At 36.5% G+C, this 24494-nt stretch overlaps 1 protein-coding gene across 5 annotated transcripts in view; it reads left to right on the plus strand.

Annotated features, from left to right (window-relative positions):
- The window catches only part of LOC131665560 (uncharacterized), a 242309-nt gene that overhangs the window by 189770 nt on the left and 28045 nt on the right, over positions 1 to 24494 (plus strand). For 3 of the 5 annotated variants that reach the window (XM_058937510.1, XM_058937511.1, XM_058937512.1), the window contains exons 3-6: positions 2723 to 2864; positions 20712 to 20779; positions 20862 to 21116; positions 22530 to 22751. In XM_058937510.1, the coding sequence (XP_058793493.1) occupies positions 2723 to 2864; positions 20712 to 20779; positions 20862 to 21116; positions 22530 to 22751 (687 nt within the window). Of the gene's footprint in view, positions 1 to 2722; positions 2865 to 20556; positions 20625 to 20711; positions 20780 to 20861; positions 21117 to 22529; positions 22752 to 24494 lie in introns of those variants that run through there. The other 2 variants (XM_058937514.1, XM_058937513.1) reach the window with 2 other exon arrangements.

The raw sequence follows: 24494 nt of genomic DNA on the forward strand, positions 1-24494 counted from the left end.
GTGAGAGAGAAAGAAAGACACAGAAAACAAGTACTCCGACGCTGCTACGACTCTTATCAGTAGTACATGATTTTTCTCCCGTAAGGTCTCCGCGGCCTTATTAAACGCAAGATGTTCCCGGCAAACAATGCTTAATCACAACGTCTAGCTACATTCGTATAATTATCTGGTTATTTTTCCATCCTCGTCTCTTTATAATTGCGAGCTTTGTGCGTATTTTCTTGTTTACCAGGATGAATATGCCTCGTTATGGGAAAAAATCTTCACTTGGGCTATTTTCGCCGCTGCCTCGTACTATATTTTTGGATTATGAGGCTAATTGAGTTGCTAGCGAATTTTTCACGCACGGAGCGACTTTTGTTGTTTTCGTGTTTTCGTATAATACATGGTGTTTCTTAAAATCAAGTAAAGTTATTCCTTGGCTTTCCGTGCAGAAAAAATATTAACCTTACAAGTGGACGTATCAAAGGTATTGTGATTCTTTTGATCTGCGTGAATTTTACGCGCAACTCATCGTTCACTTCTACAAAATGGTTTGTACATCCATTTGTTTGCGGTAAATGGCCAGCAGCGTGACTATATGATAACGTCACGTTGTGATGGCAAAGGATTTATCTAGGGGATTCGAGCGTCGCGTGGAACAGAGAAGATTTTGGATGATGGGAAAGAAAGAGAGAGAGGGAGAGAGGCAGACGTAGACCAACCGATAGAGGACAGAAGTGAAATGGACGGGTTTGCATGATATCACTGCGAAAGCTAGACTATTTTCCAAGAAAAATGGATTGGAACATCTGAAAACATGTAGAATGAAAAAGAAATCGAGAAATGAAAGAGGCAAAACAAACAAATGGAATGGTTGAATGGGTTTCAATACAAATCCAAACAGTGAAAATGAAAACGAAGATTAAAAAAAGCGCAAACAGTCGATCAACTTTTATTGCACGTCTAAATCTTTAGGTAAACTTTTAGATCTCAAGACAAATACAATTTTTGATGGTTTTTCGAGCTAGGTAAAATTACTATTTTCGAAAGCCAAATTCAAAGAAGAGCGTAAATATAAAAATCAATGACGAACAGACGAATAGAAGAACAAAGAGACAATGGTAAAAAAAAAGAATGAAAAAACAACGAAGAAGAGGAGAGCGTACGCAGAAAGAGAAATAGTCGCTCGTGCGACTGCCAATTGCATGGATTGATCCTCGAACGAGAATCGAATAGCATTCGATCGCGTTTGGCACGATTTTTCCTCGTGGTTGCGGACTGTATCTACTATGTTTGCCCCGCGCGTACTCTTCCTTCGTATACGAATGTGTGCGTGTAGCGGTACGCGCGCGAGAGATGATTTGAGGTATTCCCCCACTTTGCTATAGCATTTTCCAAATCTCCACGAAACGAGATTTTCGCGCCGGCGAGAAAGTTTAGCCTGTGTGTGCAGCGCGAGTGGCAGTCAGATTTTCCAAAAGTTATGTTTACTCCGCACCCCGCACGCAAGCTCGCTGATGTTTGATTTAGCGCTTCCTGCACTTCAGGAGAACAAGCGGTAAATATATTTTAACATTTCATTCGGTTGGTTTTGGTATCTATAATTTTCGAATTTTAATCGAAAAAGTTTATGATGGTATATTGATTATAAATTTTTTATTTTTATCTTACACTATTGTCGTGTTTTAGTCGATGGACAAATTATAAATTTTAACTCTGAAAAGCGAAAAGCTTACACATTGCAAACACAAACCATCCAACAAACCTCTTTTCTTTTTTCCGTTTTAAAAGTCAATCATCTCTCAATAACTACTGGTTGTACGTATGTCTAGACAACATAACTCAAAAATAATGAAAAACATTTCAAGTCGACCAGGTTTCAAAAATAGTCGAAACTTTCTTAATTCTCGAATCAATCAATCACTCGCTGTGAAGGAGTAAAAAAATAGTCGACTACTTTTATCAAAGGTGGACTTGTCTTATTTTTCCTTGGCGTAGTGGCGAAGCCAAGTTGCAGCTCCAAGAAAAAAAAGGAGGATGGCGAAGGTCTCTCATACTTTCTTTTTATTTCTCGTTTCTCTCTCTTTTTTCTTCTTGAAAAACTTGAGAAAGCCATAAGAACAAAGTTGCTCGGTTTCTTTCGCTTTAGGCTGCTCCCTTGTTGCCTTAGCCATACCTCCCTTCCTTATATTTTTCCATCCACTTCCTTCCTTCCTTTTCTCGGGACCTCCTTCAACTTGCATCAAGTTCAAGAGCCTTCGGTCGTTAAAGAATTGCTTATTAATTGCGGCGATTTTACTTTTTCCATTTTCAAAGTCAGTCATGAAATCTATGAATGCTATTACTTTTTTTATGCAAAACTTTTTCCTCGTTAAAGCTATGAGGATTTGCTAACGAAATTTCAAGCGGCAGATGATGTCTAATGAAGTAAAGTGATGCTTAGTACATCAGCAGCTAATTGGTTTGCTCAAACTTTGTTAGAATGTTTAATTTATTTTCGAAACTAAATATGAAGAAGGAAAAGAGTTCAAGGATACATGACAAAATCATTGCAGTGTAATTAGGAGGATGGATAGTAAAGAATCTTTTTGTATTGATACAAGAAAATGTTTTATTAAAAAGAAACAAAATATAGTAATAGAAATATGATTAATTAATTAAATATCCTATTTGATGAAGTATACAAACATTTTAATACAAATATTAGCTTGAATAAATGTATATTTTCTTTTTCGTTCAGGAGCAGTCTGTGAGTTTCCAGCTCAATGGAGAGGCAGCTGGTTTCAATCGGGCGAGAACCTGATCACGATCAATGGCTCGCGCTTTTCGAACAAAGGCCAATGCATTGCCGTCGAAGGAGACATGTATCACATTTATGACCAGTGAGTTGTTTTTCGATCAAACATTTTCATGTTATGCATCTATTTAACGTAGTATTAAGAAATACAGTTGGATGAGTCTAATCTATTTTGTACACTGAATACCTGAGTACTTGTAAAATTAGTTTCATATTTGTTTTTAACTTACATTCTTAACTTTCTTACTTTATTTAACTAAAAAATAAGGTGGGCAAGGAATATAAAAAATTATTTTTTTGACTCACAAACTGTAATAAATTTTATATGAAAAATAAATCGAAAATTGAAAATTGTATTATTAACTAAACACAGTCAATTATTCACTTTTTTAAGAATTGATGATGCAGTATTTTTTAAAGAATGAAAGAAATTCAAATCGAAATAAACCGATCTTTTCATTTTTCTGCTTACGTTTTTTTCAATTCGATTAGGCACAGAAAATTTTATAACAATTAATTTAAAGTTTAATTTTTTATCGATATAAATGAATATATAATAGACATTATTTTAATTACCAGTGCAAAAAAACGGGATCTTTTTATGAATTAACTTGATTAAACAAAATAATGAAGCACGCAAAGTTAATAAGTAATGAAGAAAATCACAAGTCTACTTTTAATCATACAAGGTATTTAATTAGAAAGAAAATTAGGTTAAGACTCTCAGACGCTACGTGAAGCTCTCGTTGGTACTCGACATTCGTCGTCAAGCGCCGTAAAACTAGATGTAGCTTTCACTTTCTTTGATAACAACAAGCAGGAAAAAACTCATGATTCAGAACACAAGATTACTTTCGTAAAATTACGAGTAGCTTTTTTCTGTAACCTACTTTATATATTTCCTGTTTATTTAATACAATTTGCATTGAAAGTAGGTTTTTAAATAGCCATTTACAATTTTTATTATGTGAGAAGTAGCTCTCGTTATTCGTAATTAAATATTGATTGAAATCGATTAAAAATTCGATATTTTGTCAGTATTCTAAAAAATGATTAAGAAATGATCAAATCTATTCAACGTTTCAAGAAAATGAGTAAAAAGTTATAAAACCAATTAACTTTTAATTAATACAATGAAAATTAGAGCGTAATTATAATCGCTAGTTAGTGATCTTTTTCCTTAGCGTGGACGGAAAAATGAAAATTGTTTTCAGCGGAGAAAATAAGGCTCGTGGGATTTTTTGATCTTTATATTATTAGAAAAAATAATGATCAGACAAGATTGAATAAATAGTTAATAGTTTAGTGATATCAATCTAATAACTGGTTGTTGAACTATCAATCCTTAAGGAATGAATTGGAAAAGTTTAGTTGATTAAGTAAATAAAATGTTAAATTTACCTAGCAATAAATAATTACATTTGTCTAGATATATCAACATAGTTTCATTTGATCTAAAAATGATTAAAGTCACTATAACTCATTCAGTCAGTATGAAATAGAGCAGCAAAATACAGCTATCTTGCAGATATAAACTTGTTATTTATACACATCAATCAATTGGCTTAGCTCGATATATTTTCAGTATATGGCTAAGCACGAGTTTTAGACAGCGATTCAAATCACTCTCTAAAACAAATTCAATTGCCATTAGGTGGTTAATCTCGTTTGGTTTTCGTAAACGTTTATTTCATTATCACATCTATTTTCAAAAATAATCCAAGCTGAAAATGCGAACAAAAATCTATCGCTGCTAATTGCTCTCCTATCGGTTTTTTATTGTCCTCTCGTATCCATCAAGACAATACTGTTTGGTAAATCGATAGCCCTGGAGCATCCATCTCTAGCGAATGGAGCGCGAATCTGTTTCTCTGAAAACTATATTTATACTCTTGTCCAGTGGACGCGCATCATTTCCGTTGTCGAACGATTAAAAGCGAGAAAGATAGGAGAAACGAGGGATAGAGAGAGAGAGAGAGAGAAAAATGCTGCCTCGGGGAACGTACAGCTGCATATGGAAATAATATCGAACAAGGACGAAGCTCCCGCGACCGCAGACTCGCGTTTCGCTGATTGGATTCGAATCGCCTGAAAAGGAAGACGAGAGAGAGAGAGAGAGAGAGAGAGAGAGAGAGAGAGAGAGAGAGAGAGTACGATGATAAAAAGGAAAAACTATGCTAGGTGAATCGAGCAAACTGGAAGCGAAAAAAGGGGTTTTTCTGTTGTCTTTCATTTCTTTTATTACAATCGTGCTGTACTATGCAGACTAGAGATCGGAAAGAAAGAAGAGAGTTCTGCGTGCAAATACACTTGTTTATGCGTTCCGTCATTTTTCTGTTTGTTTTTATAAATTCAACCCGCAATTAATACTTAAGTGATTAACATTTTAAGCTATGAAATAAGATAGCCGTCGTTTCTTATATCGCAGGCTGTAGATTCAATGAAGCTGCAATTACTTTTCGAAGAGAGTGTCGTTGAAGCCCTTTTTTATTTTTTCTTTGAATTTTCTTTTTCCTCATTACTCTTTTTCCCTCTGTCTTCGTTCTTAAGACGTCGAAGTCAGCAGAAAGTGCTTAAAAGCCTCCACGTCTCTTTTTAACGTTGGTCCCCCTCCCTCCCCAGCTCGCGTAAAAGTCGGCCCGACTCGCGCGCGTGAACTTGGCGCGCGCACGGACCTTAATTTTCTCTCCCCTCTAAGTCTTCTTTCTGCGACTTATTTTCTTTTTTTGCCCCGACGACGACGATGAGTGCGCAACCAGCAGAAAGGAAATATTACTCATTGAAATTACTACTGTTCTGCTGGATAACTTTTCAAGAAAGTTCAAGAAACATTCCGAGTTTTCAACTTTATTATGGCTTCTTGTCAATTTTTTCAATGGCTATAACTAGACGTTAATTAATTTCAATATTTTGGGATTACAAATATAATTTATTGATTTTTAACTCTATTGTACTTTGTCAAAAATAACATCTTTTTAAGTGAAATTGGTATTACGAATATTTGCTACAAGATCAAAAAAAAAAATGTGTCATATCCGTCAAAATAGTATTAATAGAAATTCAACTCAACTGCAAAAGTGTAACACACCGCGATAAAAATCCCTCCCCATCCTACCTTGACGACTTGTATTTTCAAGCCCAAGAACTTTTCCAATCAATCAAAGAGACGGTCACCTCTCATTGATATCGATCGATATCTTGCGCTCAATCTATCAGAGTCACCTTTCCCTTCGAGTTATCTGACTAATTATTTTTCTCTCGACTTCCAGGATAATTCCTTCCTTCATTCCATCTTCCTTCTTTTTAAGACTCGAATCTGTCTTTTTTTCCTCGATTTTAGCACGCATCTCGAATGAGACGAGCGGATTATCTGTGTGCACCAGGGTTAATCGTTTATCGGGCGAGCATAATAACTAGGCTATCGAATCTTTTGCTTTCATTGTCAGAGATTCCACTTGAATCTTGAATAAGTTTCCGACCCTTCTACTCTTTGTTACCTTAATGGCTTTTATGGAAGGTGATACGATTGCGGATTGGAACGAAGGAAAAGGAAGTTTATCGAACACTTTCGAGCTGGTAATCTTATCCTTTTCACTTAATCAAAAGGCTTAATATTCAATCAGTCGATCTAGATCGAATTGGCATTCATTTATTTATCATGTGTATAACTAATGTTATTGTTGCTTCACTTACATGATTTTACGTTGGATTATCATGTACCGCCTGACTAAGCTCAGTTTGCACTCCTTGAAAATAAAATATACTGTTATCGTGTACCATCTAACTAATTCGATCTATATATACTCTGTAGAGATAAGAAATTCTATTATGCATGATCGAAAAATATAAATTTTGCAAAAAAAAAAAAAATTTACAATTCATATTTTAGTGTCTGTCTCGCAACGTACGAGATTTTATTTTTAAGTTTAACATTTTTTTTATTTGCTACGAAACCGCATTACAACGGACTAAAAGATTATCTAGTAATACATGTGTATTGCAAAAATGGATTTTATTTCATGAGTCAATTCAATACTTCAGGGGATTAATGACTCTCCATGCGTGCTTTTTGTTCTCGCGGCCAACATATAAATTTTTTGAATGCCGTGTAAGAGCATTAAACGTATGAGTGTCAATGCAATAATCGGCTTTATTTTAACTGAAAAAGCTTACGTTCCGAGCATAAAGTTCTTTGTGCGTTTTAAGCTTTAATCGGCATTTTAGTCTTTAGTCTAAAATTTTAAGCAGATTTCTATAAAATTTATATTAATACTTTACGCACGCGTTGCGTATACTATTTTTCCACACAAGCTACGAAAAGTTCGATCTCTGCAAAAAAAGGTTTACAACAATCATTCAATAATGATTCACAGTTGTTATGTATAGAGCGAATTAACGATATAAAACTGCAGTTGAATTTTAGTATTTCTTGTCTATATTGAGCTCTGCGGTTTGAAAAATAATAATTTTAATCAAAAAAATTTTAGATAAAATTTATTCCTTAATGAAACCATTACTCTACTTGTAAATTCAATAAAACATTATATGATTCCGAAAACGACGTGCTTTTTCCTTCATTTGCAAGTAAAGTAATATTTCTAGAGTAAAGAACAACTTTCTTCTGAAACTTTGTCCGTTAAAATTTATCATTTTTCGAATCGCAGAGCTAAATATGGACAAAAATAATGCTGAAATGCTACGGACCAAGCTGCTTTGCTCAAGTGACAATCTGTGTACTTACGGAAATTGGCTATTTCCACACAGTCTATGGAAAGTTCGAACCTTACACATGCGTTTTTATGCGGAAAGTAGCCTATAGTACCGCGCATTTAATCGGTGTTTGTGAATATTCAGCTGTACCATTTGAAAAATAGTAATATTAGCTCAAACATTTTTCGATGAAAGTTGTTCCTTAATGAATTATTTATAAAAATGTGAGTAAAGATACTACTTTAAACAGATTAGTTGACTTGTAAATTAAAAAAAAATAACCATGAAATTTTCCAAATCAATTCATGTTATATTTAATTGGCAAGTAAAGTTATGATCGGTTCGCTCGAGCCCGAAAGCCATACGAGACAAGTATCTGTTTTCCTGATGTTGTATCGTAATAAATAAAAATTCCATACTAAAACTGGGAATGCAATGTCTCTTGAATTGACTTGCATAATTCAAAATCTCATTTTTATTCTTTTAAAAAATTAGTTTACTATTCGAAAAATGGATCATTCTTCAAAGCATAATTTCTTCAAATTCGTACATTTGACGATAGAAACCTGATTAAATCTTTGTCTTTCGAGGAAGTACACACGACTTTATGAAAATTGTTATCAGAACTTGTAATGGCAAAGCCGCAGGAGCATACAGATGTATAAGAAAGCGACGAGCAACGACTTGAAGCCCTTAGTTCGCGTCGGTGAAAATTTAATCAGCGATCATTACGAAAACGTCGCGGAAGTTTCGTAGCGGTGGTGAAGGCTCTCATTCGATTAAAGAGCTGCGTTCTCGCGAGAACCGCCCATGCCCTTTCCCTTCTTGCCATGTTCTTAATTCGGATGAAATTATAAAGGGACGTGCTTGTTTGCGAGCTTAATGAAAAACCAATAATAGTTGCAGCACGCAATAACAGTCTATTGCATACACTACCTTTTTTCTCTTCTGAAGCTCGTTTCCACCTTAGCAAGAAAATTAGCGTTATTATAACCCCCTCCCCCCATTAGATTAAACAGTCTTAATCGAATTGCAATTTTATCGACTAATTAACTGGGCGTTTTACTCGAGACAAGTTCTTTTACTTGTTCAAATACTAGTCGATTTGTTTGCGAAAGGTACAAAGGAATCGTCTAGCGTAATTCTTTTATTCTTTATTCTTTTTATTTTACATTTTTTGTCAAGAGGCCGACGATGAATGTTTTGTACTATTGATTTAGGAAATTTAGATGCTCGAAATCGTTTTGAGCTGCTTCTCTCTCTCTCTCTCTCTCCACATTTAGCCAGTTTATTTCTCAAAAATTAAATATATATAAAATTTGGTAGTTTGTGTTTTTAAAAGAATCAGTATTTAATTTTTGAGTGATTGAATTTGTTTTATATATACTATCTTTTATGTTCGAATGAATAAAAGTACAGATACAAGCTACTTTAAAATAAATTTTAACTGCCACGTTTTATTTCATTTTCCCCAAAGTTGAGCGCTTCAAATAGATAAAATCGAAGGTATAACCAAGTCAACCTCCTCGAGCGAGTAGAGTTTAGGTGTGCATTCGATCGTTTATAGCAGAGAACAAACAGAGCCGATTAACTAGCTAATATGAGATGCACATGTCGTTCGTATCTCCGTCGGGATCTACTCGTATATGTACGTCAGAACAAACGTTATATTACATATACGACAAAGGCATGAAAAGTGCATTTCCGTGGGACGTACGATAACGAGATTTCGCAGAAAGAAAGTTTAGCTCTCTCGAGTGAGAGCATAAAGTAAGTTAGCACGATCTCAACGGCAACGTTCAAAGCTTGACTTTCTCTCCGTGATAGCACATCTCTACACACGCGCGCACGCAGACACACCTTGTGAAATTTCCAAATAGTTCATAATGCACGCAGGTCAGCATCCTGAGTATAACATCGAAAAAGCATCGGGAGTGGTAAGTAGGATCATATAGAGTTGTTTGCTGTATGCGTGTGCGCCCATCCAAACAACAACTATAGGGCAAACTACAGTTTCGCTTCGCGCGGTAGCGCCTCTCGATTGCCCACTCCAGGGTACACATGCGACACACCACCACCAATGGCCTCGCAAAGGACACGAGCGAGATGACGACGCGGACGGCACCTTCCCTGGAGATCGACAGTATACGCTGAGGAAACGTTAGATTCGCTGAGTGAGTCATAAACAGATCCAAGTGCTATAGAATGTTGCCTCGTTTTCTATTTAAGCCTTCCAACGAGTATCGATAACTTAGATGGGATCCTACTTTTGATTTTAGATGCTTCGGTTCGTAATGTCCTTTGAGTGACGTTTTTTATGAGATATTTGTTTTTAGATTGGCTTCTAGATGGACTGCGCGTTGTATTCAATGACTTTACATTTATAGTTTTTGATAATAAATAGTATTTGAATATAGTTACAAATGACATACTTTGGTTCTTCGTGTTCTGATAATTGTTAATCTAGAAAATTTATATCAACAACGTCCCAGTGAAAAATCTTATACCAATAACAACACGAGATACTTCAATTAATATTTTGCGATAATTTCCTGTTATAAGTAATGGAAGTACAAATTATCCGCGAAATTTCTGGAGTGAGCACATGTGTGTTGCGTCGAATGCCTGCAACCGAAATGTTCAAAGGCTCTCCCCCACTTATTTTCCTGAAAGCGCCTTCATTAAACGAAATCAGATACTCGATAGCATTCCACGCGTAGCATTGTTAACATTACCATTCCGTCGGGCTCATATCCTCTCTCTTTCGTCGAAATATAGGAATTGATTGATATGCACGCCGCACACTCGCGCCAGTGACGTTAATAATGGACGCGCTCTCTCGTTGTTCGCTCGCTCTCGTTTTAGGAAACTGCATCGCTATGCATTTAATAACTTCAGCATTACTCACATTAATAACCCTATAGCAGGGGGGTGGACAAGTTTTCGCGTGATTTAGCTTATGTGATTTTCAATCATCTGGCGCGCTGTGCATCGGTCTGATAGGCAAATATCCTACGGATTCGTGTACGATACATGATATACAAATTCGTAAAATACGTAATGCGGTGCTATTAAAATAATCAATTTGTTTGCTTGGGCAAATGACATTTTGCAGATTATAGCAGGGGTTTATTTATGCGTTTCGATTTAGGTTTGTGTGTTTATGTTGGTAGAACTCGCTAAGTTCATTTGAAAGTATATCCTTAAATTTGGGAGCTAGTTTGAAGCTTGTAATTGAAAGTTTCACGAAAATAAAATTGCTTTTGCACAGTACCTAAGTCTTCCTTCCATTTTAAAAAATAATCATTTGAAAAAATATTACCAAATTTCCAAAAATATTGGGCTCAAAATTTTAGCCTCTCGCTCTCTCTCTCTCTCTCGCTCTCTCTCTCTCTCTCTCTCTCTCTCTCTCTCTCTCTCTCTCTCTCTCTCTCTCTCTCTCTCTCTCTCTCTGTATATATTTATATACATATATTATTATTCAAATAATATTATTCATTAAAGTATAATAATAAAAAGGCCAAAAATAGAAAAAACCCGGAAGCCGAGAAAAAGCAGCAGAACAAAAGGCGGACCCTCGAACACGGAAAGAATCGCAAAAGAAAGAGAAAAAAAACGAAAGAAAGAAGCTTGGCAACGCGGGTAGGTTCTCGAAAGAGAGAGAGAGACAGAGAGAGAGAGAGAGAGAGGGCTGGAGAGTTTTTCGGTGCTCTCTGAAAAGCATTGTCCGCTGCAAGCGCGTGAGATTTCCTCGCTGGGCGAGATATCGGGGGAGGACAGACTAATATCCGCCGGCGCTCTACACGGCTCGATCGGATGACCCGACGTACAGCCGCGAGTTATGCGCGGAACGTGAGTTGCCAGCCAAACCAAACCGACACCCAGTGTCATGCTACTGCCTTCTCATGCTGCTTCTTGTTTTTTTTTTCTTTTTTGCTGCTCTTGCTCTTTCTTCGTTGCAATATCGTCGTCGTCGCAAACGGATAAGATTTTCTGTTTGCCTTTTTCTCGTGAGCTTGAGAAGTGTTAACGTGTTTTCGTGGTTGCGCTACCAGCTGAGATAAGTGATGCTACACGTCTTCAGTAAAATCATGATTGAGAGAGGATCAGATTCCAGTTGTTGAGTGAAATAAAAAATTGTAATTACTTTTGATTTTGAATTACGTTTCAACTGATTAGGCAACTATACAATCCATTTTCCACATTGTTCAGCAACATCTTCAAAACTATGAATTCTTAATTTTTACATTTCTGATAAAGACAAATGTTTAGAAAATTTCCGATCGTATTTTTCCTTGCATTATTCTTTTAGACGGCATTTAAAACGGCGTGCAGCAATACCCCATTGATTTGAAATATACGTACTCGGTTCCGAGGCCCTATTATGTTGGCAAATGCTCTGGTGAACGACCAAGAGAAAAAAAAGAGTCGACAAATTGCGACGGCATTGTTGTGCCCAAATTTACCGCTCTTATTATGGCGAGCTGAAATTCTATTCCGGCTATTTCCCGTTATAAGTTTTTTTTTGTAAAAAATTGTGAAATACAATTGAATCAGTTATTGTGAAATCAAGGATTTATATTACTACTAAAAACACTCAATTATGCATGCAATATTAATTTCGTGTCTACTTGCAAATGAGTTTCTCGTCAACGGTTACATGTTGTATACATAATAATGTATTAATAAACAATGTCGAATAATTATTACGCTATACTTACACCAATTAATTTAATTGATGCATTTTATATTGTTTATTGAACCGTATTTAATACGTATGCATTTCTCGACCAGACTGAAATAAATGAAATAAAGTAAACCAGCAAATATTACGAATAAATTACCACAGTCATTCGAGAAAATCAGCACAATTTCAATTAATTTGTACATTGACTTGTAACATAAAAAACATAACAATTCGTCAGTTTCTATGCAAACAATATTTCATTATCTACACAACATTTTTTAGTAGATGATTATTCACAGCAGAAGTAAAAAAAGCAAAAGCAAGTGGCGATAAATCACAATATGATCGGCCAAGCGAAAGCGAGCCACAGATAATTGTCCGGACGTTGTTGATCGAACCCGAGGGGGCATTAGAAATTATGTACGGCAGCAGCAGCTGAAGACAGCAAGAGGAAGTGACGCTTCATTTATCGGAGATCTCGTTAAAATGCGAATACTCCAGTTGACGCGAACGATATTCCGCCTCCCCTTCATGCTCAAATAAACGTGTTAAAAAAGGAAATGACGGGTAGAGTTTCGTGTGTTGACGGTGAACAGAATTAATAAAGTTGGTACAGTATAATATTATTTTTGCACAATGCAAACGTTTTTTTTTTATGTATCGTCGAGTAACTTGCGCAGCTTCAATGATTTGAAAGAATAAATGGCTGTTTTCCAATAAAATTTTCCCTATCGCAGTTGGAAACCTGAGCTTGCGAACCTCGGTAGAACTACGTGCTTGAGGAATATCAGCAGCCTCTTAAACGCGACACCGTCGACAATCTCATTTTTATCCGAATAATCAATGCCAGTTGGCAAATCTCACGCGGAGAGGATAACAACAAGATATTACAATAGAGAGTGCCGAACAATACATTTTTCATTCGATGCGATGAATAATAATCACATTGGCTATTTTCTTAGATTTATTGGTCATTTCTTTTTTCGTTTTGTGATTCTTGATTTGAGTAAAAGCAACGTAGCGCTTAGAAAACGAGAATATTCCACGTATTATAAGATTCGGTATGGTTATTTGAACATTTCTATAGCTATTTTAATTGATGCACGATAAATTAGATGTACAAATGTTGTTTTGATTGTTATTCTGCTTTAACTGCCGTCGCGTCATCTTATATCAGACAATAAGCTTGATCCGCTTCATGCGATGTACAAATCCAGCGTCATCGATTTTCTTTTGCCGCAATAGGTTGTTTTCGATTATTATAAAATGTGTAGAACAAAAATTTATAAAGAATAGCCAAAAGCTAAGAGAGAGCAGCAAGAAAGATTCGAGCGTCGCAGACAAAGCACATTATCAAAAGGCCTCGCGCGAAAAAATCCTATGAAACTGAAACGTCAGCACGTTTACGCAGCAGACCGCTATATATCCCCAAGAGGGCATACGGACATAATACAGCAATGCAGGATTTTTCTTGCACACCACTAGTGAAATTCTCCTTCATCGGTACATGTTGAGTGTACAGAAGTGCGTCATTATTCGCGCGGGTAAGAGAAGGTGCCTCGGAAGTTCTCTTACGATATTTTTTTCCTCCCCTTTTCTCTGTTCGTTCGACGAACGACGCGGATTTTTCTCGCTGATTCAGTCGAGGATGAAATGCAGCCCGAGTGCTTTCGACGCCTCTCTCTCTCTCTCTCTCTCTCTCTCTCTCTCTCTCTCTCTCTCTCTCTCTTTCTCTCTCTCTCTCTCTCTCTCGCTTTTCCCTTTCCGCCACGAAATGCTCGAATTAATTGCCCGACGGGCGAAAAGGCTCTTGATCCCTTCGCGCCGTTCGATTATACTCGTGAATAATGGCTCAACACAACTCGACATTGGCCCAGCCTTGGTTACGTCGACGCTCGTTGCCACGGTCGCTCTTGTATGTATGTGCGTACGTGTGTGCATGTCACCGGCCGGCTTTTCGGGATGTACGTCTCGTCTGTTATTCCGATTGCTTTTGTTTGTAAAGGGAATTTATTTTACGCGAGTGATTAAACCATGTGTGAGGAGGATTTATATTTTACGTAAACAGTATTGCTTATTACCGCTAAAATAATGACACAATTAGAAAATACTTTATATCTATTGAAACTATACATAGAATAGTTAAGACCAGGTTGAATTATTATAAATAACGTTACGCTCATTCAAAAATAATATTTTTGTTAAATTTTTAACCGAATTTCAAAATAAAAAAAAATTTGATGCAACATACTTGAATAAAGGATGTTTGGATTCGTAAGTATATAAAATTCTAACGAAAGCCACTAGAGTTCTCATTAATTACATTAATGACATTAATGAGGACTCTAAATTAATTACAACGAATCACTATCCAAGTTACTTTTAGGTTCTCTGCTATTGGAGTTATAGCAGAGAGCATGATAATATTTTTTAGACAAACATATATTAAGATTCATATTTTGGTTATTAGTGATTAAAAGGACTTCAGCCCCTCTAGCAGCAAAATTGATAATCATAAAAGATATATCTGTTATACTAGAACAGTTTAGTCTGCAAAGTAATCCGATTAATAAATAAACAAAATAGAAAAATTTAACGAAATATAAATAAAACAATGCCTTGTTAATAATCTTTTGAAAAAAAAACAAAATTCTATTCGGACGCCTGACCAAAAACTGATTTGCACTGCTATTACGAACTCACGTGCCAGTCTGTACACCTAAAGAAAATCTCGTATACATGTATATAACCGCGAAAGCTTCACACCCCGCACTGTACATTCCACCACCTCTCACCGACGTCACACACGTGTCAGGTGTCCGCACGTCTGAATAGCCATGTGTATAGCGGCGGGGTGCCTCTCGTCTGTCTGCGATATTATAGAGCTGTCAATAAAGAGCGCGCGCGTAGACTGATCATAACAGCCACGGGTGCGGAGATAGGCATCGGCCACGACCACCGACCAAGCGTGATTTATGACCAATGCCAAGCAAGACACACGCCCGTGCACGCTCACTACTAAAAACAATAGTAAATCGTTCGATGCCCTCCCCTCAGCTTTTATCGAGAGCCACCCGTGTGCTTGAGTACTTTTTTTCTTTACCCCGCGCTGCTGCCGGATGAAAAACGATGTTGAGATTATCGCAGTGTTGTACGGCGTGTGAAGTCTTTAAGGTATGGCAGATTCATATTATCATAATTATGCTATTTATCGTTCAATGGATACTTTTATAATACATTTTAATTACTATTTCAGTAAGAGAAATTCACTAATTATCAAAATTATTGCATTCTAAATTTATATAGTAAATCAGCTACAAATTCAACTTATTTCATTAATTGATTGTTGAAACAAAGAATCTATATTCAGCATTTATCTTCTCGAAAAAAGAGGATCGCATCCTTCAATTATCGAGACTGAATTACGAACTCCATTAAACCCAATACTCAATTAATCTTCTGAGCATATAAGCGCCTGAATTAAATCGAGCAGAAAGAAAGTTATCACGCTTTGAAAAAGCAAATATCAACTGAAAATCACCTACAGAAACTGTAAAAATTCATATTTACCTCGAAGCCCAAGCAATTATGCGCAAATTGAACAATTAATCATCAGACCATGAGTTTGCCTCACGCAAACCCTAATGTAGACGTTGTTTCCTTCTCCCCCTTCCTCTGGACATATAAAATTGAGAAATTAATCAAGTTTTTTTATGTTAACTATCCACAATATTATGGAATTTTGAAAGAAAAATAAGCGTTGGAGAGTGCATAAAACTTGGCGATCACTTTAGAGCACGTTGTAAAATGACAAAGTCAAACTCACGAAATTCTGTGTCATCAAACTCCATACGGCCTTGCGAAATCTCAGTGGCGATTGCTGCAAAGTTACAACCTGGGGTATTGTAGTTTTATACACTGTCGTTTCTTTTTCACTATCCATCTCCTAGAAATCCTCTTTTTCTCTTGTTTTTATATATGAACTTTTACGCTTATTGAATACTTTTTGCCTGCTCTCTTTTTCTATATTTTACGTCGTCTTCTTTTCTGAAAATTTTATATCCAGTAACATATTTTATCTAAGTTTCCATAATCTTGTTTTATAAATCTGGATATTTATTTCAACTGCTAATTATTGTTTTTTTAATCTATTGATATATGCAATGTTTACTTTTTCTACTTAAAAATTGGCCAAATAAATGCTTCAGGTCCATTGTCATAATGACCCTAGATAAACTAACTTCCTATTACGCACGTAATTTTTGAACTTTTCCAGTTTTTTCTTATAAGATTTGAAAACAAGCATTGAAAATTTAAGTTAGAGATATCAAAAAAGCAGATGTCGCTCTGCATTTGGAACAATATTGATCTCCAGTTTATAAATCCTACTGATATAACAATTTTTCTGAGATATCGCTGAATTATATTGACAGCGACACAGTGAAAGAACGGAAATTGTATTTTCCTTTGACAACGGAAATATTTATTTTTGTCGTTCATTCATTTTTTATCAAACTAATCAAGACGCTCATATTTACTATATTGAATATGAATTTATAATGTCAAAGATTATTGTTTTTACTACATAATTGGATGAATGAATATTTTATTTTATTTATGGTGAAAATAAAATGATAATATAAAAATGCTTGATAAATCCATCACTAGTAACCTCTTCAATTTTCCTTCATGAACTGCTTCATACTTTTCAATGCAAGCAGTAAAATTAAAATAATCCATACACGAAAGATTTCTAAGAAAATATTTTCATAAAATCTTTTTTTTCGAAAATTAATATCATCTCGCAAAAAAGACTTTTCTGGGTAAATGGTCCCACAGTTCCCCTTTTCCAAGAAACATTATTTTTCGAAATAAGAATGGAAATTAATCTACATCTTAGATGTGATGAAATTTTTCATTGGTATTTTAAAGAAACAAGAAAATCATTTTCGTAAATAAAGAAAAGCCTCTCGACAGTAACGCAGCGTGCAGCCTTTGAATAAAAAATAATAGTCCGTAACTCAGCATCGTGAAAGCCAGCGGCAGCAGCAGCGACGTCTCTGGCAATAACGCCATCTGCTTAGTCTCATAATCATAGTTTACGAGCATAATGAAAAGCAGTTAGTTTAAAGCGAGCACGCATCCCTCCTCGTCGTCAAGTTCTCTCCTGGCCAGTGGACTCTGTGGTGAAGCTTCGTAGATAGACACTGTATGTTTAAGCGTTAATATTCGGGAAAGGCAAGAGTGTCGCTTCTCTAGTGCAATAAGGCACACATGCGTCCATATATTGCACGAGAGAGAGAGAGAGAGAGAGAGAGAGAGAGAGAGATATGACCAGGGGATTGCTTAATTTAACGAGAGATTTCACGACGTATTCTCAGGTTAAGCCTAGCCTCGCAGTTTTTATATATATATATATATATATATATATATATATATATATATATATATATATATATATATATATATATATATATATATATATATACATACACACATACATACATACTTACATACACACAGATAGATACATATATATCAGCAACGAGAGCGACACATACAGTCTGGCCGACGATAACAAGGAAAATTGGGTCAACAAGATTACGTCCGTCCTTCTAACGAAATAACCATGGCTGTTTTACTTCGAGATGCAAGGCTCATTTCTCTCCAAGTTCATTGTTTGAAACGTGTTTCTAGAAATGAAAATTTGAGGATGTTTTATTTTTTTTAATGTGATAGTAGAGAAAGTAACATTGATACAATCAATTTTAGACGTAACATTGTATCATCTTTTAATGAAATGTAGTCAGTTCTGTTAAATTAATTCAGTATAAAAATCCGTTCTTCATTTTTAAATATCAACATGTAATTATAACATGAAAACTATTATGAAATATTTAGATGACGTTACAAAAGTTTTCAATAGTTCTATCAGTTGTAGAGGCTATACATTAATTAATTTTTTGAAACTAATAAAAATATTTGTTTTATTTATTTATAACTAAATTCATTGATGCCTCGCTCAATAAATTTAATAACGGATACTACGCATACTCATTTATTTTTTTAATGTTGCCTATTCTAAATATTTTATCAATTTTATTCATATGACAATATTTGTTTTGAAAAAAAAAATTTTTCGAAAAATACAAAGCCAAACGTAGCACGAAACTGAATAGAACAGCTATAGAATTGCAGTTGTTGGAAAAATACTTGGAAGAATTCTCACGTAAAATAGACATTTAAAGCGAGGTACGCGCGATGTATGCTCAAAGACGTGCTTGATTTTACACTATTTTTCTTCATGCTCGACACGCCACACTTAACTCTTAACTTCCCGCTCGATTCGCGACAAATTTGATTTTCTTCGAGAGAAGTTGAGCGAGCGAGAGCAAGCTCCTCGAATTGGCTAGTCACGAACACAGCTCTCGAATTTCCCGATAGACAGAGGAGGGCGACTGTCGATGAATATTCGAGAAGCTCCACCCTATATCCTAACGCCTGCGAACTAACTTCTAACAGTCGCAAAATGAACCTATTTTTCAATGTCACGTAAAAACTGTTGCTCTCGTGTTGTACTATTTCGTCGATACACGCAGCTCTTTATTCACCAATTTTTTTTTCGATTTCCAGATAAATTACGTTTGTTAGGAATTCTCAATTTATCAATTGTAATGCCATAGATGAAGAATGCATTATTTCTAATAAGAGTAGTGCCGCTCACTGTTAAAAATACGCGCTGAAAAACTTGGCGGTGAAAAACTGTTTTCAAAATTTCTGATAGACCTATAGAGGAGTAGCTATTATACAACCAAAGTTAAATAATCAGAGTTGATTCACTATGTAAATTAGCTTGTCGTGTTCTCAAACAATAGCGGAAAGAAAATTCGTCGAATTGTAATTTTTCAGCCAAACGACGATGAGACTTCAATCTGATAAATGCAGCGAACAGCAGCGAATGCAACCACACAAAAGAATAGGCTCGTCTCGAGCTCGCCGGTCTCGCTATAAGCCAAAATCCGAGCCACAAAGGGCCGCGCGCTCGCTCTGTACGCGACACACGCGCGCGCGCGCACATTCACGCAAGTGCCTTATTTCAGTATCGTGAGCGCGCGCTTGGCATAGCTACTTAAAACTTGGCAAACTCGTGTCCCCGCTCTTTCCGTCGGCCGCTGCCGCTTACTTAGTGTCAGCCGAGCCTTAGACTTTGGATCGAAGTTTACATTTGTCGTCGCATTCTCTCTCTCTCTCTCTCTCCCCTATGTCTCACGCTTCGAGAGAATATCATGCTCGGCGTTGCAGCAGCGATATCGTGAGAATGAGAAACAGAAGCAACATTTTGAGGCGAGTTATTAGCACGAAATATTCAGTTTATAGTTTGGCTTCGTTCCATTATGTTTGGTATTCATCGGGCTTGTAGCTTTCCCGAGCAAATGATTCATTAACTGCAATATCTCGTGCGTGCTCGATAAAAAAAAAGAGTCCATCAGTATTATAAATATTGTTTATGGGAGCTAGGTAAAGCGATTAAAATCGACCCAAGGGGAGATTGAATTTATTGCATTTTTGGTTAATTGAACGGGAATAAAATTGAAAAATGAAGCCAATAGATCGGATCCCTTTTTTGCCTGTTCGGAGTAGAGTAGAAAGCTCGAAAGTGATTAAAAACTCGACAATAAATGTATTCATTATGCATCGTCAACACTTGCAATCAAGCTAAAAGGTATCTCCATCCTTTCCGCTTGCTGACGTAGGAAAGTGATAAAAAGAGATTAAAATTTTCTGGAAAGTTTAAGTATGTGAATTTTGCATATAATGAAAGACAAAGTTGACATTCATTGCCTGTATACTTCACCTGGATTAATACCTTTCTTATATGGTTTCATCTTCAGTTATTACTTATCGTTACAATTAAGATAATTATTCTTAAATACTTTGAAGAAAAAACACCAGACACAAGTCATTCTCAAGTGTACACAATAATTAGTTTGAAAACTTGAAAAAAAGATGAAAGCCATGTAGATAAAAAAAAAGGAAGCGTCAGAGAAGTCGACGAGTTCGTAAAGCCCAAACTACACGTGCTCTGGCAAAAGAGAAAAGCCGTTGCTTGCCGCGCCGAGGGAGCGAAGCATTAGCACGATTGCCAAGAAATTAGTGTCGCCTGGGCTGCCTGGCTGCTACTGGTGCTCTCTTTACCAAGTGCTAAAGTAGCGATGTTGCCAGTTGCCGCTCGAATTTTCCCGTGTATGCTCTCTGATACCACTGCTTCAGCACTCGTGCTGAAAAGAGGGCTTATGTGTCTTTTTTTTTTCTTTTTATGAAACAACTTGTGATAGCGTTGACTCGCGCGCAAGATGAAGCAATCACTTGATGGGACGCGGTCCAGCTGTTGAGCTTTTTGTTTTAATTTATTATTTATTTACTTGGGTCTAGTTGGATAGAGGATAAGTAATTGCGTTTCGCATTTAGAGTAAGATGTTGTTTTGGTTCGATACGATTCCTAATATGCCTTTTCTCCTTTGCTTTCTGTTACAGAAATGAAAAGTGTTCTCGATGTATGGCCATGCATGAAAAACATCCGAATGTGATTCAATACAAAGAGAGTGAGCGCTCTTAATTTCACTTTCAACGAACTAGAAATATGCCTGTGTTTATCAAATCGTAATATCTTTATAATATTCACAGCGTACTGTATGGTAGGCGACTTCCCAGAAATGTGCTACCACTTAGCGGGTGACGCAACGCTTTATTCACTCTTTCGCTCGAACGCTGCATCATCGTCGTGTCCATTCACGGGACCTCTAGAGTTCACTTATACTCGAGGTGGAGATCCTAAGTCTTGTCAGATACCTCCATCGCAAGCTGATGCTTGCACTCAAGATTCGAGGTTACTTCTAAGGTACATGGCTTGTGCGGACGTTCGTGGCACTGAAAGTCATAGTGAGTATGAAATTAACATATATTTTTTAATTTCCAAGTTTATCGATAGCCCTTAGAATTTATAAGTTTAGAATAGTACTAGCAAAATGTGGACATAAACAGTAAAGTAGATCGAGTACGTATATAATGATTCATTCAATAATATGCTTGTCGTAGCCGTCCATAGTAGTCAGGGGGCACGTATATTTGATCGATTGTTTTGTTACTTTCAGAATTTCTCAATTAAGGTTAAAATCTGTACGTTCAAGATACTAATATAATAAGAAAATGAATAGCATTTAAATTGTCAAAAGACAACATAATAATCATTTAAATAATAGTTGCCTTATCTCGCGTAGTTTTGAATTTTCATTGATTTCAGATAAAATTGAATTTTCTTAAATTTTAAATTGTAGATACTTACACTTTCTAACAAAATTAACTTAATAGAAATACCGCGTGTGAGGAGCAAATTATCATCGGGAAACCCGGTGAAAACCGCGATAATTGGAAGCTATAACTCAAATCGCACGTGACGAGGATCAAAAAGAGTAGCAAAGAAAGGGAGGGGGGTTTATAGCAACGCGCTAAATAAATAGAGAGCACAAACATAAGAACGCAAGAGAAGCTACATCGTCAAGGGCTATACGCTACACGTACACGCGCACGGATCCAAAGTTAAACTGCAGCGCGTACTTGGTTAATCGCGCGTACGGATTCTGGCACTCAAGGTTCATCTCTGTCCGTTGCCCGCCTGCCTGTGAGTACGCCCATGTAATCCGAGTGCAATGACAATTGCGCAAAACTGTTTGTCCGACTCTACCGACAAATGGTAATCGACGGGGCTATTAATCATTCATTGTTCCGGCGGCGCGTACCTCCCGCGCGCGAGGATTCTCGTTGGCTGGCTGGCGCGCTTTATTGACCGTTATTCCGCCGCCGACCCTCGGCTCTGCTGTTAGTTAAAGCGCCGACAGGAATGAATGCCCCACTATGGTCGCTGCGCGTTGCAGTCCGCCCTCCCTCTGCGCCTAGTTCGCGACATGTGCAGCTTGGAGGAATTTGCGATGGGTATCTGGCGATGAGCGATTTGACCATTGCCAATTTTAATTATATTGGCCAGGATCGTATACATTCAGAACGTTTTGGTTGGAGTTGGCTGCTCGATGTCATGTCAGAATATTTAACGTCAATTTTTTGATAATATTTTGTCATTAACGTTGATGGCTAATCTGGGATAGCTATCTTCTGACTACTGAGTTCATGATAATAATTTTCGGTTTATGGCCTGATAAAAGTTTTATTTAAAACTTATATAATAGAAAATCATATAAACAACATTTCTAATTCAAATAGTGTTATGGAATATCTGTAGAAATTCAGCACGGTTAGAGATCGACATTTATAAATAAAAAAAAAATTTTATATTTTCAGATGTAGAAATGGAGTGCCTAGCGACGTGGAAAGAAGGTAGCACACAGTACTTGGTCGCTCGACTAAACGGCACAGCAACGCTGAACGATGAGAGTAGGTATCGTTGCTTTGTTTACGCTAAATCCGGCAACAGCACGTGGAATCTTGCGCAGAGTGGCGATGCTAGCTGTAATGGCCTAACCAGTGCTACGGATGGAGCTAAAACTCTAAGGATGACGCAGAGTGAGTATCGATTATGTTTGTCTTTTGAGATTTACATAGAAAACTGAATACCGTAAAAAACATATCTATGTTGACAATTTCATTGAGGTTTATAATCGTATTTTATTTTTCGCACGTGTGATATTTTCTATCGAATGACGTTTACGAATATGATTGATTATGTAAATAAGTTCTGTTCTTGATCATTTATAAATAAATCTTGTCTAGTAAATTATAAATCATAGTAATTGTTCACAAGCGCAACTTTCTCTGACGGTTTACTCGTTACAAAGTCAAACCGCGATGATATAGCTTCGGATAGCTGAAGAGCGTAAATTGAGGGAAAGGCATGTGTTAAAAATCAACACTGTTTCACTGGCGAGTTATTTTCATTTGATGACGATCAAAATGATGACAATAAAAATATCTCTGCACACAATCACAATTCTTCATAAGAGGCCGAATCCCGACAAGGAGCGCTCAGACGTGACTCGAAATCTTCGCAACTGTCTTAGATCCTAGTACAGTCCTCGGTCATGGCTGAGGGAGGTAGGTAGCGTAACAGTCATCCAAGAGAAAGAGAGTGAGGTACCGTCAGAGGCACCGTTGCCGGCACCAGGAGTCTGAAACTAGAAGAAGCTCAAGGGGCACTAGTTACTAGAAAGAGTCTGTAGTTAGTGCTAATCTTTCGACTTTTAGCCGTTTGATCGCTGATGACAGGTATATATATATATATATATATATATAAAGTATCACTAATTTAAATAAAGGTTGGCAGTCAGAAGGTTAAAACCGGGTTGTGGCGCCATGAGCCTCCTTCCCCATTATGACTCTTGCCACTCTTGTGTAGTTCTCGCCCAATAGAAATCGCTCCTTGATGATGGCACGCAGTCAACTGTGTTAACTAATGACGCCATACGAATGCTGTCAACAACAAAAATCCCAGTTGGGATCCAATCTCGCGCTCGCTGAAGTATAATGACGCATGGCTGGCGTATCAACAACGGCTCAACGCACTCTACCCGATTTTTAAGAGAAAGTACAGCAAAATAAGAGACAAACGGTCAACAGGGCACCCCTTAATAAGCAAAGAAGAAGCAACTGATAACAAAATTACCTCAGGTGTACCTCACCGATTTTTCACTCCCAAAAACGGGGTTTTCTACATTTTTCGGAAACTATTTTTAATTTCTCGGTGAAACAAAGTAAATATTATTTGTTATTTAAAAACGTATTTATTTATTATTTTCACTAGTAAGGGTTGTTTTTATAAGTTTTAAGGGTGAGCTTTAGAGGTGGTTTTCACCCCTTAAATCGCTAAATTAGCACGAACGAAAAGACACAGGTCAAATATTTTTCGATTTACTACAACATATCTAAAAGTGAAGTAAATCGGTGAGTTACACCTGGGATAGTTTCGTTGTAAGCGAGGGTTTATAATCAGTAAATTTTTGGATTCCTAAAATAAACATCCTATTATCGGTATAAGAGCAAAAATAAATATGGAATTTGCGCGATTGTCGAAATTGGGAGTAAGCAGCGAATGGTCTCTGCTAACTGCCACTGGGGAACACCGCAACAATGATATTTTCCGTCAATGTAGAACTTTATTATTTCTCATGGATTAATTACTTCTCATTGTATACATTTTACTTTAATGGAGTAATTATATAGACAATTGATAAGTTTTACATGTTTTTAATATAGTCACCAACGAACAGCAAATCGTTTAACGTGTTATTAGCATAATCAGTAACAAATAGT

The sequence above is a fragment of the Phymastichus coffea genome, unplaced genomic scaffold (assembly GCF_024137745.1).
Source record: "Phymastichus coffea isolate CEN01 unplaced genomic scaffold, Cenicafe_Pcof_1.1 PCOF00052, whole genome shotgun sequence".
NCBI lineage: Eukaryota > Metazoa > Arthropoda > Insecta > Hymenoptera > Eulophidae > Phymastichus > Phymastichus coffea.